The 20840-nt window shown below is 35.5% G+C and overlaps 1 protein-coding gene across 1 annotated transcript; it reads left to right on the top strand.

Moving 5' to 3' along the window:
• Window positions 1–1450: 1450 nt before the first annotated feature.
• LOC145294147 (uncharacterized) lies at window positions 1451–20329 on the top strand. The gene is made up of 2 exons (XM_080141252.1): window positions 1451–1563; window positions 18755–20329. The coding sequence occupies exons 1-2, from the start codon at window positions 1466–1468 to the stop codon at window positions 19098–19100; spliced, it is 444 nt and encodes a 147-aa protein (XP_079997378.1). The 5' UTR covers window positions 1451–1465; the 3' UTR covers window positions 19101–20329.
• Window positions 20330–20840: the final 511 nt, after the last annotated feature.

The following is a 20840-nucleotide window of genomic DNA, read 5'->3' as shown; positions in this document are numbered from 1 at the left end:
TAATGGTAGCCGAATGGATACGGTCTTTGCTAATCGAGCCAGAGATGTCTCGTGCTGCCAAGTTCAAATCGTTCGACTGGTGTTAATCGTGACACCCTGCACTGAAGATTCCTGAAACTTACGTCTGTAGGTATTTAATTATTATATATAAAAAAAAATAATTATGACAGCCCCTTTAAGAAATTTGTTTCTTATCGTTGAGCACTTTCAGTTGAATTAAAGTCGGTCAATTTAGCTCTTATGCATAGATCATCGTATAACGATTAGATTACTGTCTGACTGACGTAAAGAAGTTTTAAAATTAAAATGTTTAAATTCAACGTTATTTCACGCGGTTAATGGTAGCCGAATTGATTAGGTCTTCAACTTGCACTGAAGATTCTAGCTTTAACCCAAGTTTTTTTTTTAATCTAAATTTGCTATCTTTTTGTTTCTCTTAAATTGTCTTTGCGAAAAGTAAAAGGTAATTATTTAATTAATTTATTTATTTATTTTCCGAATTTTTAAGACGATGATTGATAATTTGTATCATTTGGACTATTCATCATCATGAGTCGCATCTTCCACTTGCAAACCCACGTGACTTATTTTTTGCCATTCCTTCCGAGCCAGGCAAGTTGGTTGATGGACACCCAACCCTCAAGAGATGTCCAATCAAAAATATTTCCTCTCCGCCTTTTCCTTAGCTTTCCTCTGCTTCTTTTGCCTTCTAACATATCTTCAAAGCATAACTTTGACGTATCAGTGGTTGATCATTTGACATGGCCAAAAAGTTTAAGGGTTTTACTTTTGATTTTATCAAATAGGGAGTAGGGATGTAGTTTTATGAAGAGTGGATAATTTTTTTTTTTTGATCAGGTAATGTCCCGTAAAGAAACGCATTACGCGATTTTGAAACACCTCAATGCGATTGGCTAGTTGTTTAGTCCATGTGATACAATCAAGGCCATATAAAAGTACTCTTTCGATATTTATAGATGATTTCAATACCCGTGACAGTGGCTTACATTTCACATATCAGAATTGTGTTGATAAACTCACCATCGACTCCAGTAATATTAGAGATGAACGGCTGGCTAGTTTTTGTTCTGCTAATAACATTTATCTAATTAATACTTTCTTTCAGAACTGTAAGCTTCATAGTTGGAATCATCCCAACAGTAAGAGTAAAGGCCAAATCGATTTCATTCTTTCTCTTAATAGGTTGTTTTTTTTTGTTTTTGTTTTTTTACTAATTTTAAGAAATGGTAATCTTTAATTTACAAGCAATATTTCCACTTTGAACGTCTCAAATTTAACCATTATTTTTTTTAAACTTTTATTTTGTTGTTTTTTATTTGTTTGTTTTCTTTGTTTATTTTTTGCTTTATGTATTTCTCTTTATTTTTGTGAAATATTCAATAATTGTTTAATTTTTTTTTTTTTTAACTGTAACTCGTTTTTCTTTTCCATCTTTATCCTTTTTATGTGTTGCTTTCTTCAGCTCATTTACGGAGATGTTTCCAGATCCGGTCCTTCTAGCTCTCCTATCTATTCACAAGCTGCATTGGATGGTTCAGACACGTAATTTTCCTTCTTTTTTTTGTTTTCGAATCGCATGCAGTCTTGCATTTATCAAGGAAAAGAAATTTACTCGCCTCCTTTCTTTAATATCTTACTACAACTACTACTCTTCTTCTACTACTACTACTACTACTACTACTATCATCATTTATGTTTTACTATGAAAACTACTACTACTACTACTACTATTACTATCATCATTTATGTTTTACTATGAAAACTACTACTACTACTACTACTCACTTGCTTACAACTATTTTTCCTTCTTTCAAAATCTATAAATTTTCAGCAACATCCTTTCAAATTTCTCTTGCATGTTTGCTATAATTGTCTCTTTTCTTCAATATGGTGGCTATATCATATCTCTGCCATAAATTCCCATGATCCTTTGCTGTATGTTGTTCTTTTCCTTTTCTGCTTCTGCTAATGTTTTATTCTGCCCGTGGTGATCTCCCTTTGTTCTACAAATATACATCACTGTGCACAAATAGCGATACAGTTACAGCCTTTTGTCTGCCACAAATAATGCACCTATTGCCCTACTTTTACTCCATGACGACGTCTGTGTGATGCCCTAAAAAATCCTACTCTTTTTTTAAAAAAGAGTTGTTTTGGGTTTTAGCTTTAACCCAAGATTTTTTTTTTAAATTCTGACAAAATCTGAATATAGTGAATTCCTAGATTTGCAATGTGTCTTTTTGCTATCTTTTTGTTTCTCTTAAATTGTCTTTGCGAAAAGTAAAAGGTAATTATTTAATTTATTTATTTATTTATTTATTTTCGGAATTTTTAAGACGAGGATTGATAATTTGTATCATTTGGACTATTCATCATCATGAGTCGCATCTTCCACTTGCAAACCCACGTGACTTATTTTTTGCCATTCCTTTCGATCCAGGCAAGTTGGTTGATGGACGCCCAACTGCTGAGAGATGTCCAATCAAAAACATTACCTCTCCACCTTCTCCTTGGCTTTCCTCTGCCTCTTTCGCCTTCTAACATATCTTCAAAGCGTAACTTTGACAGACCAGTGATTAATCGTTTGACATGGTTAAAAGTTTAAGGGTTTTACTTTTGATTTTATCAAATAGAGGGGGTAGGGAAGTAGTTGTACGGAGGGTAGATATTGTTTTTTTTTTTTTTTTTTTTGGACTACTATACTCATAATATTCATAATATGGAGTCAAGCAAGATCAGAATTGTAATAGTTTAGTAGACGACATGTGGACCTTCGGTTTATCTAAATAAAATACCATAAAGGATCACTTCTCCTTGGTTTGATGGATGACGTTAATCACTAGAAGGGTTATCCCCTTCTTGTTTTAATGGATGACGTCACAAAATGATGACGTTCATTTTTATCTTTCCGTGCATCTATCAAGCTGGTCAGGCTCCTTGTTCGAACCAACGTGCTGTCTCTCTCTAGATTTACCTATCATCCATCAGCTGTCTCAGATCTTCAGGATCACAGTTGGCGTCATGTGCAATTTGCTGGATGTACATGGACCTCGGCCATTCCTGTGCTCGTGCACCTATGTCATGGAGTTCACAGCAATACATTTCTCACCAGCTCTTGCTTGCTCCTCTGGCAATGACCAGAAAATCGTAGACGTCACTCGTTGATGGTAGTAGATATGTGCAGTTAAATGGGCTGGTATTTTGGAAGAAACAAAAACACAAAAGTTTACGGATAGAATTTCCTCCTCACAACTTTCTCAACTTGCAGCGTCTGTTCCTATTAAAATAACTGACTTGCATGGTGTATGGTGTGATCTCATCCGATTCCATGAGATCACACCTTATAAAGCCATGGCCGCTGTCTTTAATCTCTCTCTGATCCCACTGAAGGTACGTCATGTGGCCACACAATGCACACACACGTGGATGCTTGTTTCTTTAATTATTACATTCAATTTCACACTACCTCCTGATCTCCGGATCACACATGTGGTATTGTGGACGTGGTCGTTTGTCATGGGTACTCTTATAAAGGGGGATTGGCTGGACTACTTCATCTTCATTGGAGCACTCAGAAGGGGCATCAGAACTATTGGCATCACCATTAGGATTTGCAGTCATACCATCAGGCTGTACTTCATCTTTATCAGAGTTCTCAGAAGGGGTGCTGGAACTATTGGCATCAGCACTGGGTTTTGCAGTCGTACCATCACAGGGAATAGGTCGGATCCACAGGTCATTGGATTTCAACATTACTGTTACTCGCCAACTGGTTTGTATTTAGGGCAGGCCGGACATCCCTCACATGGCGTGGGGTACCATCAACTAGCACGGCCTCCTCACTAACGATGCCAGTGATTCGTCCTCTTTGAAAGCTGGTAAGGCATTGGTTATTGGGAGGCTTCACCCAGACAGTGTTCCCTAACTCATGTGGCCCTCAGGTTCCTTGCCGATCAGGCTGATGGGCGTTAATGTCTTTGATGTACACTCGATAGCAATGGATTGCATTGGCGGGTACGCTTGCAGCAGTCATGGTATCCTTTGGTGTTGCATTATATAGATCGTCTCTGCGATCGTGCATTGTTTTGTTTTTTTGTTTTTTTTGTTTTGCTGCGATCCTCTTCATGCTTCAGTGGCAGTGTTCTGCTATGCCGTTGTCACTCGGCACATATGCACATCAGTGTCTGAGCTGGATCCCTCACTCCTCTACGAAACTCCCCACTACAGAAGGCCATGTTGTTGTCCATGAGAATCTCTTCAGGTGGCCCCCTTTCATAAAATATGGACTCCAATTCACGGATGACACTGGAATATATGTAATGTATATACATGGGCAGTTGAGATGCGTATGTAGTCGAAATGCATGTGCAGTTGATGCATGTGCAGTTCAAGAAAGATTAAGTTCTGGTCTTTCCTCTCGTCCTAGTGAGAAAAGAAATATTACGTCTAATCACGTAGATGTTTAAACTCTCACTGTTTATAAACTGCAAGAAAAGGTTTTGGCAAAGTTTCCTGTCACATAATAGATGTTCTCATCAAAGAATGTATAAATCACTTTACGATTGAGAACCTGCTAGCACAAAATAAGTCGTAATCATATAACTGCTCACAAGAAATAACATTGGCAACATGAGAATCATACATTAAAGCTATGAGCAATGCTCAGATGCTCAACAATTTGATCTCAAGACCTGTTATGATGAATAACTTTATATATTAATAATAATAACTGTACCCTTCCCCACGTAAAATAATTGTAAATGGTCATGTGTGTTGAAAAGATTGAGGAAAGAGAGCACCAACCAGACCTCCATTGGAAGAGTGAAGAGAGTACTGGAACCTTGGGGAGGCTTGTTGGCACTGAAATTCCAGAGAAGTCCAATAGTCATTGCCAGCGAGAAATCAAAGTAATCGAAAGAAGTGGAGAGTACTGCAAATCTAGAGAGACTTGTTGTCACTCAGATTCAAGAGAATTCCACCCATTATAATCACTGATGATGACCTATGTGAGAACTTCCTAGCGAGCAACGAGAATAATAATAATAATAATAATAATGATAATCATGATAATAGTAGTATTAATAAAAATAATAATTTTCTATTAAAGACGTAAATTCTCACCTACTGAAATAAACTTTTTGTATTATTAACATAAAAAAAACTATGTTATAGTAATTAAATAAATATCAAATTGATGCAAAAATAATATTTTTCAATTTCAAGTCAAAAAACATTTTTGCACCAAGCTAATAAATAAATGGAAAAACAAAACTTTGTACATTAAAAAATAATAATAATTAACAATAATAATATTCTATAAGTCAGACTTTTTCCATAAGAATTCCAAATATTCTAAAACATTTGATTCAAAATTTAAAAAAAGAAAATCGATTTTCGTTGAATTCCTCGAATTGTCTGTGAATTTGTTTTGTAATTTGTGTTCATTATTTATATCAAAAATTAAACTGAATTAAAAAATGAAATTGCATTTCTAACCATTTAATTTGTCATGCAGATTTTGTTTTTAAATCCTGCGGTTCTTTAAAATCATGTAAGGATAGACTGTTTTGCCAATCATACTCTGTAGTCCTTTTCTATTGGACTCGTTTTACTTTTTGTCTAGCCTGTTTTGAGTCCAGGAGATTGAACGTTGGTGGTGGGGTTTCTTTTACGCTCCGTTCATCTTGAAATGATTCATTTCTTTCCTTTCTTATTATGATTTGCTCTTTACATCAAGTGGCTTCATGCCTTGTCTGGCGCCACTTTCATAAAAAAGAAACAAAAGCGAATCAATTATTTATTTGCATTGACCAGGGATTAAAAATGAATAAATTTTCGGGATTTTAATTATTCGAGTTGGAAAAGTTGTGAGAATTTATTTTTGTAAGATAAAGTACTAATATGTATTTTTGAAGAAAAAATACTAAAATAGTTTTTGAAGAAAAATACTAAAATATATTTTTGGAAGATGTAAATATATGTTTAGTAAACAGAGTACCTAAAGAGAATAAAAAACATGGACCAAGTTTTAATAGAAAATGAAGTTAAAATGAAATTAAAAAACAGTTGGTTTAAATGGAATTAAATCGATTTTTCTCTCATCTGCGAAGGATTTAATTATGTTAAGTATACCATATGATTTGATTTGGAACAAATATATTGAGGCAATTGTCAAGGCTGCTGCAAGGAAGGTAGGCTCTCTCTCTACCATGCGAAAAGGCTACTCGCACTTGAGAGTATCCTGTATCTCTACAAAGCCATGGTTCGCCCATGCATGGAGTATTGTTGCCACATGTGGGATGGTGCATCTAACACCAGTCTCTTGCTTCTAGATAGGATTCGAAAAATGCCTGATACTACCAGTCAGTATACAACTTCCCCTGAGCTATGTTCATGTTCCGTTCTATCTCCTCTGGGATCCTCCGACCACTCTGTTGTAGCAGTTAAGATAAAAATGAAATGTAATAAGTCTTTAGACGTACCTCTCCACCGTACTGTATATCGATACTCTATGGCTGACTGGGATAGCTTCCGTACATTCATATCTGACCTACCTCTGAATTCCATGTTTAAAAAGGATGTGTCCTCTATAGTATCAGACCTGACCAAATGGTTAATTGAAGGCATAGACTGATTCATACCATCCAAAAAACTCTAACAAAAATCTAACAGCCAGCCATGGTTCTTCCCTGAATGTGCTGCTGCCATCACGCACAGAAATCACTTTTTCCATAGCTACCAACGTAATAGATGTACTGAAACTAAAGCTGCTTTCAGGACTGCCACCAACCACTGTAAAAGAGTAATAAAACATGCAAGAGAGCTATATGCTCAGTCTGTTAAATCCAAAGTATTTGAGAAGCGGCTTGGTTCCCACCAGTTCTGGCAAATAGCAAACAGGATCTTGAACAGAAGCGTGCGTTCTATCTCAACTATCATCAATGAACCTGAGGTCATCTTGTCAACATCAGACAAGGCCAGACTATTTGCCAAGAACTTTGCAGCTAATGCTACCCTATGCGACAAAGGCCATCAACTCCCTGTATTTCCTCCTATAACAGACAACACGCTATGCAACATACAAATATCTGTGCGTGAGGTCGCCAAGCTAATACAGAACCTTGATTCCAGTAAAGCAACTGGCCCTGACGGCATTCCAGTTATAGTGCTGAAAAGGCTCCAACCAGAACTTGGCCCCCATACTTACAAAACTGTTTAAGCGTTGCCTTAAGGAGATGTGCTTTCCAACACCCTGGAAAACCTCATCAGTATGTCCTGTATTTAAGAATTCAGGTGAAAAGTCATCTCCCTCTCAGTAGACCAATAAGTCTCCTGTGTGTCATGAGTAAGTTGTTGGAATCCATATTAAATAAAGAAGTAGTCAACCACCTCAACAGAAACAACCTTCTTAGTGACATACAATATGGTTTCTGCTCTGCAAGATCTACAGCAAATGTGCTAACGGTTATATCTCATAGGATTAGTAAATCTCTTGACAAAGGCTTTCTTTCCAGGGCAATTGCTCTTGACATATCAAAGGCCTACTTCACAAGATTTCCAGCTACGGTATCACTGGAAATATTTTCTCAATCCTTAAATCATTTCTCTCCGATAGGTTCATAAGAGTAATGGTTGATGAGCAGAAATCAGAGGCCCACAGTATTAATGCTGGAGTCCCCCAGGGGCCCATCCTGGGCCCAACTCTCTTCCTGATCTACATCAATGATCTCCCAAAACACATACTTAAATCATTCGTTGACATCTATGCTGATGACACGACCATCTATGGCAACACATCAAAGACTGTAAATGACAAAGCTCTCTCTAATTCTCTCTCCTCTGATCTTGAGCACGTGGTACAATGGGGGAAAAGGTGGCTGGTCACTTTTAATGCATCCAAAACCAAGCTTCTATCTTTACATCATCAACGCTCTGATCCCCATCTGGCATCAATTGAAATGGATGGCTCTCGTCTTGGAGAGGCTCCATGCTTTGATAAGCTTCTGGGTTTGACCTTTACTCCTGATCTGAAATGGAACAAGTACATCAGGTCTGTTGCCAAGGACGCTGGGAAAATGGTGGGACCCTTTCTACTGCTCCAGAAGCTATCTCACTACTGATGCAATTCTCTATCTGTATAAAAGCCAAGTACGTCCAAGGATGGAGTACTGCTGCCACATCTGGGCAGGAACTGCTAAAAACAGCCTATCCTGCCTTGACAGAGTACAAAATAGACTTCATGGTTTAGTGGGGGATGCCCTTTTCTCTTCCCTGTAGCCTCTCTCCCACAGAAGAGACATTGCGAGCCTGTCTTTGTTTTATCGTTATTTCCATGGCAAGTGCTCGTCTGAGCTCCAATCTCTCGTCCCTCCTCACCAATGAAACTACTGTCAATAATTTTCCCCACTCTTTATCTATGCCTAAATCCAAACGTAGATTCCACGAGCAAAGCTTCTTTCTTAGAACTGCATGCCAGTGGAACTCTCTGCCGCTTGCCTGTTTCCCACCTGACTACAACTTGGACGCCTTCAAGTCCAACATAAACAAACTCCTGACAAACCGCCCCCTTAAGTAAGACATCAAAACCCCCAATACTAATGATTACTACAATACTATCTCATTGATTACTGTACACGCAATAACCCTTAGCCCTGAGTGGCCTTCGAGCCTCGATAAGTGGTGACCCCCATGTAAAAAAAAAAAAAAATATTGGTAGAGTATCCAATATCCATGAGATTACTTGGTTCTCAATTAATATAGGATTTGGAAGAGTCCATCAATAGGTAGATAACGGTTCCAAAAGTACTTAACACTGATTACAATGAGTTATGCCAATGCTAAACAAACAAAAAATACCCATTTGGCATTGGTTTTAACTTTGTTGATCGAATGCGAACCTCGATGTGAAAATGATTACAATGAGTTAATATATGTCAATGCTAAACAATAATTTTCCTTTATCTGTGCCTAAATCCAAACGTAGATTCCATGAACAAAGCTCCTTTCTTAAAACTGCACGCCAGTGGAACTCTCTGCCGCTTGCCTGTTTCCCACCTGACTACAACTTAGACGTCTTCAAGTCTAACATAAACAAACTCCTGACAAACCGCCCCCTTAAGTAAGACACTCTATCAAAGCCCCCAATACTAATGATTACTACAATACTATCTCATTGATTACTGTACACGCAATAACCCTTATCCCTGAGTGGCCTCCGGGCCTTGATAAGTGGTGGACCCCATGTAAAAAAAAAAAAAATCGTCAACTCAATAGGTCCTGAACTATCAACTCAACTCCAACCTCTGTCCCATCGCCAAAACGTGGCATCCTTGTACCTATTTTATAAGTATTTCAATGGCAAATGCTCTGACGAATACCGAGCACCAGAACCCCCTCAATGACAATATCCTCGACAAACCCAACAAACAGCAAAATCCCACCCCTACACCGTAGATATCCCTAGATGTTGTAAAGCCTTCGACTTGAACTGCTGCACTTTGGAATTCCCTCCGAGCCCCCTGCTTCCCTGACTGTAGTGACATGCAGAAATTCAAGTGTAATCTGAATAAACATCTCACTGCCCAACTCCATAAATAGTATCCCTGCATCCGGTCCCAAATAGTACAGGCTCACGACTAAGTAGCCCTGTGCCTTGGGTGAAACGTCAAAAAAAGAAAGAAAAAAAAGTTGTTTTAAAAAAAATAACAGTTGGTTAAAAAAGAAAGTATTTAGAGTATACTTATGGAGGTGTAGAGGAATTATCTGTATGTTCTGTTGAAATGACAAATAAGCCTCCAATCCTGCTGCATCCCCTTTCACATTAATACTTTTGAGCAAAGGTATGAATGCATCTCCCACCTTAGATAAAATAATAGACGATTTTCTCTTGCCTTGATTAGACGGACAACAAAATAAGAGAGGATTTCATAAATCAATTTCTATGAAAAATCTGTATATAAAAAACAATATTGTGAGTCCGCTTTTTATGCTTTCTTGATGCAATGTCGACTCAAATTAATTATAAATGACTGCGTTCGATGTTTTTTTTTTATCAAAACAAGTTGAGACTTACGTGCTCACATACTTTGCATTGACCAATTTTTAATTTATGCACTAAACTTTGGGACCAATAAAGTGGAAAGGAGACTTTATTCTTTTAAACAGTGCAAATTTTTTTTTTATTAATTAACAACTACTTCATGTTTTATATTATATAATTTTGTAGAGAAAACAGTTTAATTAAAAAAAAAAAATGAAAACAATAAATAAAATCAATATTTTGATGATACACAAAAGTTTTATTGGAGATTTCCAAAACACGCTTCTAATCACTGAAATTCAACGTAGATGATTACTTCAGCTAGTAGCAAATAAATGCTAGCAGACAACACACTTAGAGACACGTCTCATGTTAGCATAGATGTGACATATCACTAAAGTAGTTAAACAAATTTTCTTTTTTATAGTTTTTAAAAGGAGGTGCTGCCATCTTGTGACAGAATAAGGCATTATTTTGAAACAAGTTACATTATCAGTTTCACTAAACTGACAACTTGCCAAAAAACATCTTCTTCATTATCTTGTAAACCCGGATCTGAAACTTCCAACGTAGACCCCCACTACCATGTCTCCTTCTCCAACATCAGGGGTCTACGTTCTAACCTTCCAGAGGTTGAAGCGCAATTACAGGAGACTAAACCAGACCTTTTCTTTTTATGTGAAACTGGAATTGGACAGACTATTTCCCTAAATGAGTTCGTAATTAAAGGATACTCTAACCTAACTTCCAAAACTGACCCCCAAGATCGCCATGGGCATGGAATATGTGCCTATATAAAAGATGGCTTTCCATGCGGTAGGGACATCTCCAGAGAAGATCCTAACTTGCCCTATATGTGCTTCCGAGTAGTACTAGCTCACACTACGGCATTTATATTTACTCTCTATCGCCCCCATAACAGCAGAGTTACTATCTTTAAAAGCATATCTGAGAAAATTGACCAAGTTCTATCAGCATATTCTTCAGCTAACATTCACGTATGTGGAGACTTCAATGTTCACAACGTCGAATGGTTGACCCACTCAAACAAGACCGATGATGAGGGGAGATTCTGTCATGATTTCTCCATTGCATATGACCTCACTCAGATTGTTCACGAACCCACCCGTGTGCCCGACAATGACGGCCAGTATGCAAGTCTCCTAGACCTCTTTCTCACAACTTGCCCTGAACTATGTTCAGTTTCCGTTCTGTCTCCTCTTGGATCTTCCGACCACTCAGTGGTATCAATTAAGATAAAAATGAAATGTAATGTCCTCTGACGTACCTCTCCATCGTACAGTATATCGATACACTATGGCTGACTGGGATAGTTTCCGTACATTTATATCGGATCTTCCTCTGCGTTCCATGTTTAAAAAGGATGTGTCGTCTATAGTATCAGACCTGATAGAATGGTTAATTGTAGGTATAGACAATTTCATACCCTCGAAAAAGTTCCAGCAAAAACCTAACAGCCAGCCATGGTTTTCTCCAGAATGTGCTGCTGCTATTGCGCACAGAAATCACTTTTTCCACTGCTTCCAACGTAATAGATGTATGGAAACTAAAGCCACTTTCAGGACTGCCAGCAACCATTGTAAGAAAGTAATAAAGAACGCAAGAGAGTTGTATGCTCAGTCCATCAAGTCCAAAGTAGCTGAGCAGCGGCTTGGTTCCCACCAGTTTTGGCAAATTGCAAACAGAATCTTGAACAGAAGTGTGTGCTCCATCCCAACTATCATCAATGGACCTGAGTTAATCTCGTCAGCATCAGACAAAGCCAAACTCTTTGCCAAGAACTTTGCAGCTAATTCGACCCTTTGCGACCAAGGCTGCCAACCCCCAATATTTCCTCCTGTATCAGAAAATACACTATGTGATATACAAATATCTGTATGTGATGTTGCCAAGCTAATCAAAAACCTTGATTCCAGTAAAGCAACCGGCCCTGACGATATTCCAATTATAGTACTCAAAAAACTTCAACCAGAACTAGCACCCATACTTACAAAACTGTTTAAACGTTGTCTTAAGGAGAATTGCTTCCATCACCATGGAAAATCTCATCAGTATGCCCTGTATTTAAGAATTCAGGTGATCGTTCATCCCCCTCTCAATACAGGCCAATAAGTCTCCTGTGTGTCATGAGTAAGTTGCTGGAATCTGTGTTAAATAGAGAAGTAATCAACCATCTCAGCAAAAATAACCTTCTTAGTGACACAATATGGTTTCAGTTCTGCTAGATCTACAGCAGATGTGCTTACAGTTATATCTCATAGGATTAGCGAATTTCTCGACAGAGGCAACCTTTCTAGGGCAATTGCTCTTGACATATCAAAGGCCTTTGATAGGGTATGGCATAAAGGTTTACTTCACAAGATCTCCAGCTATGGTATTGCTGGAAATGTCTTCTCAATTATTAAATCATTTCTCTCTGATGGGTTCATAAGAGTAGTAGTTGATGGGCAAAAATCAGAAGCTCACAGTATAAATGCTGGAGTCCCTCAGGGGTCCATCCTGGGCCCAACTCTTTTCCTGATCTACATTAATGATCTTCCAAATCACATCCTTACATCATTCGTAGACATTTTTGCTGATCACACTACCATCTATGGTAGCACATCTAAGACAGTAAACGACCAAGTTCTCTCCAATTCTCTCTCCTCTGATCTTGATCACATTTTACAATGGGGAAAGGAGTGGCTGGTTACTTTTAATGCATCTAAAACCAAGCTTCTATCTTTACATCATCAACGTTCTGATCCCCATCTGGCATCAATTGAAATGAATGGCTCTCGTCTTGGGGAGGCCTCAAGTTTTGACAGGCTTCTGGGCTTGACCTTTACTCCTGATCTTAAATGGAATACGTACATCAAATCTGTTGCCAAGGCCGCTGGAAAAATGGTCGGATCCTTCTATCGATCCAGTAGATATCTCACTGCTGATGCAATTCTCTATCTATATAAGAGCCAGATACGTCCAAGGATGGAGTACTGTTGCCACATATGGGCAGGAGCTGCTAGAAATGACTTGTCCTGCCTTGATAGAGTTCAAAATAGACTTCGGGGCCTGGTGGGAGATGCCCTTTTCTCTTTGCTGCAACCTCTGTCTCACAGAAGAGATGTTGCGAGTTTGTTTCTGCTTTATCGTTATTTTCATGGAAAGTGTTCGACTGAGCTTCAATCTATGGTCCCCCCTCGCCAAACTTTCACAAGAAATACTAGACTAGCTGAAAACATTATCAATAATTTTCCCCACTCTTTATCTGTACCTAAACCTAAACATAGATTCCATGATCAAAGCTTCTTTCTTAGAACTGCACGCCTGTGGAATTGTCTTCCGTTTTCCTGCTTTCTATAATATGGTTGTCTTCAAGTCCAACGTGAACAAGTTTCTGATGAGCCGTTCCACTTAAGTTAACAAATTTACCGAACTTCCATTACTATCGATTACTATATTGTCCTTTTGACTACTCTACACTCTTTAACCCTTATCCTTGAGTGGCCTATCGGCCTTGATAAGTGGTGACGTCTATGTAAAAAAAAACAAAAAAACATCTTGCATCTTCCAATAGCAGATAGCTTGCAGCCAATAAGTGGTGACGTCTATGTAAAAAAAAACAAAAAAACATCTTGCATCTTCCAATAGCAGATAGCTTGCAGCCAATTTACACTGAAACAACGATTATTGACAAATTATACTTTTTCTCCATCTCTCCTGAACACTAGCCCAGTCTTGTAATAATCCTTTCACACGTTTGGTGATGAAAAATAACCTTCAATGTTTCTTTTTCCTCAAGATTGTGGCCAACAGATATTGATACTAACTTACACCTTGCTCGATGCTGTTACGAACTTATGGTCTCTATAGAATATGCCACGGATTTTCTGAAAACATCTTGTTTTCACTGCTGTCAGTATTTCTCCTCCATAACTCATGAAATAACACCAGTCTCTCTCTACTCATCCCAACATTTCAGTCGACCTGGACTTCTCCTTACCATTATACTTAAGTCATAACATTTCAAGGGAGATGCGGATAGGTATTGCACAACCTTTGCTTTACTTGCATAGATATTACAAGAGGTATGCCTTATCTCTCGAGAGTGAAAAAGATTCTGGAAGGCTGAGTTGACGCTATCTACCTTCGTATCCCCAAGCCAAGTCTACTGGGATATTTTTAGCAGTGCTCTGGAGGCACCTTTTGTTCTAATATTACCATGCTTAAAATGTTTTTTAAAAAAAAAAAGCAATAACAACATTATTTTTTAATCCTAGCTGAGCATTTGATCGAAATTTAAATTTCACCAGAGAATTCCAATCTTTGCCAAATCGCTATGATATTAAATTTGAAATTTATAGATTACAAGGATCGTTCAAAAAGTAACGTCTCCTGCTTTTTAACTAAAAACATTGACGAACTACAGAGGCGGGAGTTCTACGATTAAAACGAGCAACCGTTTGTGTTCCAGAATTTATTTCTCTACATAGTCACTACCATTTTCAATGCATTTTTGCTAGGAATTCAATGATGCATTTCTGCTTCTGATGCACGTGCATGACAGGAGTTGCTATTTTAGAGTTTTATATCGTCAATATCTGAAACTTTCAGGTCCTAAATGCATAAAGAATAGGAGGCATTACTTTTGGAAAGCCCCTCAAATATCATTTACCTTGTGAAAATTCAGTGTTTATTTTTTTAAATAAATCCACTTTATAACATTTTAATTCGTACATTCATCGTACCAATTTAAAAAAAAATCACTTGTTCAAAAATAATTATTAGCTAATTATCATTTGAATGTCACTTTAATGTCGACAACGATAGAATCCTGTTCATGAAAAAGACAACATTTCATTTTTAAATGCGCAAAATCAAAATTTTTGACACCGAACGACTATAGATAAATTAGTATTACTTTTTAGCGTTTCATTTTTGATGATTGGTCATGATGGGACAATTAACCGGAATTGGAGCCTGAAATCGAATAAATCAAAATATTTTGGGGTATCGAAATCAAAAACTAGTTTCCAATGACAAAAACGATTCCTTTTTTTATTTTTTCTAAAATTTAATTTTCCATATTCATGTATTTTTACGTTTGCTCAAATATTACATTAGTTTTTACGATGATCTCCCCCCCCCAAAAAAAAAAACAATTCTATATTTAGAAATTTAAAAAGAATCTATTGGTAATTGTATCTAGATCGAAAATTAAGAACGGAATCAGTAATTGTATTGGAATTGGGGAAAAATATTAGAACTACCAATAATAATCGGCCAAGCTTATTTTTTAATAGGTGTGAAAGGTGATAACGTATGCACAGATTAATGTGTTATTATACAGATTAGATAAATATTAAAACTTTCATAAAACTTGGATGATTTGATGACTGAGAAACATGAACAAAATTGTTCATTAAAAAGTTCTCTGAGTGAATAACACTCCGCATCATTAATCAACGGAGATGTATGAACCACTGATTAATCGTCCCAACACTAATATATAAAACTGAAATTGTGTATGTGTGTGTGTGTGAGACAATATGGAAGGATTGCATATTCAGAAATTGTGCAAAAATCTTTTGAGGATGAAGCAATAGAGCGGTATCAATTATATATCGATTATATACTTATGGGTTTGATTTGATATTATTTATATGATTACGATGTCTATTTTATGATTAAAATGTGTTGTTTATATAATTAGGATGTCTATGATATGATTATGATAAACATTATTTATATTAACATGATAAAACTAAGATGTACTATACAATATAATTAGGATATAGTTTATATATATGATTACGATGTCTATAATATAATTAGGATGTATAGCATTTATATGATTAGGATGGCTAGGATATATTTAAGATGTATCTTACTTATACATCTTAATCATGTCAGAGACATCCTTATGATATATTCTTTATATGATTGGGATATCTACGATACACCTATATCTATATTATATATATGATTAAGATATATATGATTAAGATATTGTAAGCCTCCCGCCTTAGGTCAGCAGATGTGGCCTCTGACCCTGTTGAAACTGCAATGGTTGATGATCGTCTTCTTCCAGGAGTGCTTAACAGAATTCTTAGCATCACAGGCTTTGTGTTGATGTCTGCTGAAAATCAATTAGATTCTCATGGAAGCCGAAAAGAAAACAAACTCAGGGGATTCTAGTCTACTAAAGTTAATTCATGAAAATTACAGTTGTTTTACATATGTACAATTGTTCAGTTCGATTACACCAGAAAACAGTCCGAAATCTTATTTTTCATTCTCCACAACGGCGACCGTGATTGAGGGGAAGAGTGGCGCTTCTTGGGTGCGTGTGATTCTCTCAAGATTTGGCTTCAATCTAATAATTTCGGCTCGGGCATTCGCTTATATTCCAAGGGAAAGGGTTGGTTGGAGAAATCCACAAGATCAATCAGGATTCAACACGTCCCTCGAGGAATTCCAAATCCTTTGCATGTGTGCACCTTTGTAAGGCTCGCAAATCTGGGATCAGAACTTAAATTTATTCACATGTTCAAAAGGTTAACACTTTGACCTCTCGCACTCAGAAAACCAGACATCCTGTGGACAGGCTCGTCAGGACACATGAATGTATGATTTCATTCTTTAATCTGACATCTCTTGTCACTTTTTTCAAACAAAAAAAAAAATGTGTTTTACAAAAACACAATAAATCCAGACATCCTGCGGACAGGCTCGTCAGGCCACATGAATGTATGATTTCATTCTTTAATCTGACATCTCTTGTCACTTTTCTCAAACAAAAAAAAATGTGTTTTACAAAAACACAATAAATCCATCCTTTTTGATAGGTTACTCGCTGCTGTCCGGGATCCAATTAATGCTTAACAGACAATCTCAGCATAATTACCCGGCCTTACTCAGTGTTTTAGAAGGTCTTAATCAATCCAATGGGAAGCAATATCGCTCCCCTAGGCAGTCACGCTAAAGATATATATTATTTATATAATTAGCATCTAAGAGGTATATTATTTAAATGATTAGGATGTTTATGATATGATTAAGTGTATATTATTTATGACGATATATGATATCATTAAAATGTATATTATTTATATAATAAGTATATTAATGATATCATTAAAATATATATGATTTATATGATTAGATATGATATCATTAAAATATATATTATTTATATGATTAGATATTAATGATATTAAAATATATATTATTTATATGATATTATATTAATAATATTATTAAAATCTATATTATGTATATAATAAGATATTAATGATATTAAAATATATATTAGTTATATGATATGGTATTAATAATATTATTAAAATGTATATTATGTATATGATTAGATATTAATGATATTAAAATGTATATTATTTGTATAATTAGGATAATTATGATATCATTAAAATGTATATTATTTATATGATATGATATCAATAAAATGTATATTATTTATATGATTAGATATTAATGATATCATTAATATCTATATTATTCATATGATTAGGATGACATTGAGGTGAATAATCAGACAATTACAAGTACAATTAGAATAAGTAAATGATTGTATATTTGTTTAAGTGTTCATAATCATATCAAAAATATCTTAATTATAATAGTGTCACAATATATTGTATTTATTCATGTACATCAATATTGAATATAAAGTTTTGTAAAAATCGAATACGATGAAAGACATAAAAATATAATATATATAAACATATAAAATTTGTCGGATTTTTGAAGTCAGATCCCAATCGCATTTAAGTTGACAAAACTTTATTTTTTACAAGACAATTTTTTGTTATATTGTTGTATTGTGTTAATGACGATATAGTTATATATAAAAAAATTTTTTTGTATATATATAATGACAATATAGTTATATATAAAAAAAAATGACTTACTTTTGCTCAGGCAACTGTAAATATGAAACATTTTCATAGAATCACCTAAAAACAATAATCAACAAGAGGCTAATTCATTTTAAATTGAAGAATATAATATGAGTTGTCTACCTTAAGTTTAAAAAATGTTCATCTTTAGCTATGTAGCGATAAGTATTGGGGCAATATTTTGTTAAACTAAAATACGAAACTAAAGGATGTTTTTTTTGCAGGTGGTGAACTTTAAATTAAAATAAATCACAGAAAAATATTTTCATTATACAAATTAATTTTTGGCATTTATAATTTAAATAAAATTAATTATAATTTAAATACGATTTCGGCAATGTGGCCCCATGGTTCATGCATATATAGTGTAATCTAGACGTCCAATTTTCACAAAGTATACATTAAATGAGGATGTATTTCGGCAATAACGCTTCAACTGTTTTCTAAGTGGTCTATTATGTCTTGTGCATCAGCATATACATGGGATCAGTTAACAAGTCTATTTCATGAAATTATTCATTCATCAAATGTTTCAAAAAGATTTTCCAAATAAATTTGCACAATTTGCAAACGCTGCTTGAGTGTCAGTCTCTTCATGATGAATTGCCAAATGAAGCTGAACTCAAAATAACTGATAGTTGCCAAATCTGAAACTAAAAAAATAGTTTTCAATTTAAAGTTCGCCACCCCTAAAAACACACCCTGTTTATAGCCATTTTGTCATTTAATTTCAAAATAAATTATAACACTTTTTTTTTTTTTAAATATTTTTCAGTACCCACATTAATGATGAAAACACAGATGACGTGGATGGGAATAGTCAAGCAGCTACAGGTGTAATTGGAATCGGTCAGGTGGATCACTCAGAATCGTCAAAGGATTCTTGCGCAATCTTAAAACCTGCAACACTCATAGCAACCAACCCAGAAGTTGACAACGTTGTAACGAGCTCTGTTGATCTTGAACGCAAACCTCCAACTCTCAAGCAAAGAAAACAGAAAACTGTGCCACCCGAAAAGAAAGGCGACCATATTGTTAAAGATAGCGCAGAACCTTTCACTAGTCATGAAGAGACGCAAGGAACCGTCGACATGGAAGCGAAGCCCCTATCTCACAGATGAAGAAAAACAAAATCAGCTTCAGCAGAACAGAAAGGTGGCGTTGTTGGTAAAGATGGTATAGGACCTGTCGTTGCTGTTGGAGCCAAACAAGAAACCTTAGTTGACGAAGAGAGCAAAACTGGCAAACTGTGAAATCTCAGATGAGGATGAGAATGATGTAGCTGCTGCAGGCCTTTGTAGCTGTTCGTCATCCAGACCTACTTACTTCTGCTGTTGGGCTTGGCATCCCTTCTGCCGATGACTGAAGAAGATTACAGCTGTGTACTGATCAACAACATATAGCCTTCATTCAGATCACTGCTTAAACATATGGATGGACCACTACCGGTTTCAAAATGTTCATATCATCGTTTAATGGAGCAGAATTGTAATTTAATCATTCTATATATACATATATAATAGGAATCGGAAAAATCGGAACTTTTTGGGGGTGGGTAAATTTCGCTGGCGCCAGCTGTACATTGGAATGGTTGTCACAGGCTTCTCCTGAAATAATTAAAGTTTTATGGTATCTTTTTGGAAGCAAGGAAATCTTCAGACTGTCCAAACATAATTTAATTTGTTTTTATTGTAAGCAAAGTCAATATTTTAGAGTTCACTTGCCTATTCAATATTACAGATTTTAGAAAGCTTTTCACACCTAATTTGATTAATGGCCATATGGTGTCTATTAGAGTCTTCGCACTTTAATATCAAAGATTTAACATGCTTGGCATTTTTTTCCTGCCGCTGGTTTTGTCTGATCACCACATCCTTTAAAATATTTCATGTTTCCTTATATTTTGTTTGGTTTGGCACAAGTGAAAATATAGATGGAAATCTCACAAGTTTATGAAAACTTTGGAAGAGCAAACATTGAGAAGTTTGTTAACTTCAAAAAAAAAAAAAAAATTTCATTTACATTTAAAATACCCAAAACATATGAGATTCTACTTTTTTTAGGCGATTAAGTGTGAACATACTGAAACGTTATTTCATAATTTAGAATGGGTGTTCAGTTATGCATATAAATATTATGTAAACTGATCCCATTTTGGTACATTATAACTTTTTAAACAATTAAGTAATTTTACCACTAATTCTAAGGCCGATCAGCAAAATCATAAAATCACATGTAATTACTATATTTTTCGTATTGCCACCCGTACTTAGGGTTAGTAGTAGGAAAGGAGTGCGGTTTTTATGATTTTTAACAACACTATATATTAATATGATAGCGTGTGTGTTATTTATTTTGTGTGTCACGATTACATCCGAGTGACTGTTTTTTAATTATGGATACCCATTTCTTATAATAAATAATTTTACCAAGAATTCTTCTTAAGTTTTGTTTCGGTTTAAATTATAGCTGATGGCACTTAAGTCATCTATTTTTTTGGTGCCTGGAAAACTCGTCCCTTTTTGCTAGGTAGGAAAACTAGTCCCTTATTGAATAAATATCGATTGAAAATGCATTTCATGATTTTTCTTGAAGGAGATATTGTTTTTAAAGTCGACTACGCACCCCCATAGTATTTTAAACAATTATTTTTAACTTGTTTTAAAAAAATAAACTTGATCACAGTCAAGACAAGAAAAGCGAAAACAAATTTATTTTGAAAAATATTTTAGTTTTAACATTTTCTGAGTTATCATTACGAAACAAAAATAAAAGAAAGAAAACACTTACATATTATCAAAGAAAGCAATTATTTTATTTAGAAGAATTAATTTAGTTTAAACAATTCTTGTGCTATTACG

This window comes from Euprymna scolopes, chromosome 15 (assembly GCF_053919585.1).
Source record: "Euprymna scolopes isolate OS-2025 chromosome 15, ASM5391958v1, whole genome shotgun sequence".
In the NCBI taxonomy this organism is placed as follows: domain Eukaryota; kingdom Metazoa; phylum Mollusca; class Cephalopoda; order Sepiida; family Sepiolidae; genus Euprymna; species Euprymna scolopes.
The sequence above is the reverse complement of the archived record's forward strand: the minus strand, read 5'-3'. Positions and strand labels throughout refer to the sequence as shown.

Coding starts and splice junctions, on each gene's coding strand:
- LOC145294147 (XM_080141252.1), top strand. CDS start 1,466: ATGTGTTGCTTTCTTCAGCTCATTTACGGAGATGTTTCCAGATCCGGT. Junction 1,564..18,754: donor GCATTGGATGGTTCAGACAC/GTAATTTTCCTT, acceptor AATATTTTTCAG/TACCCACATTAATGATGAAA.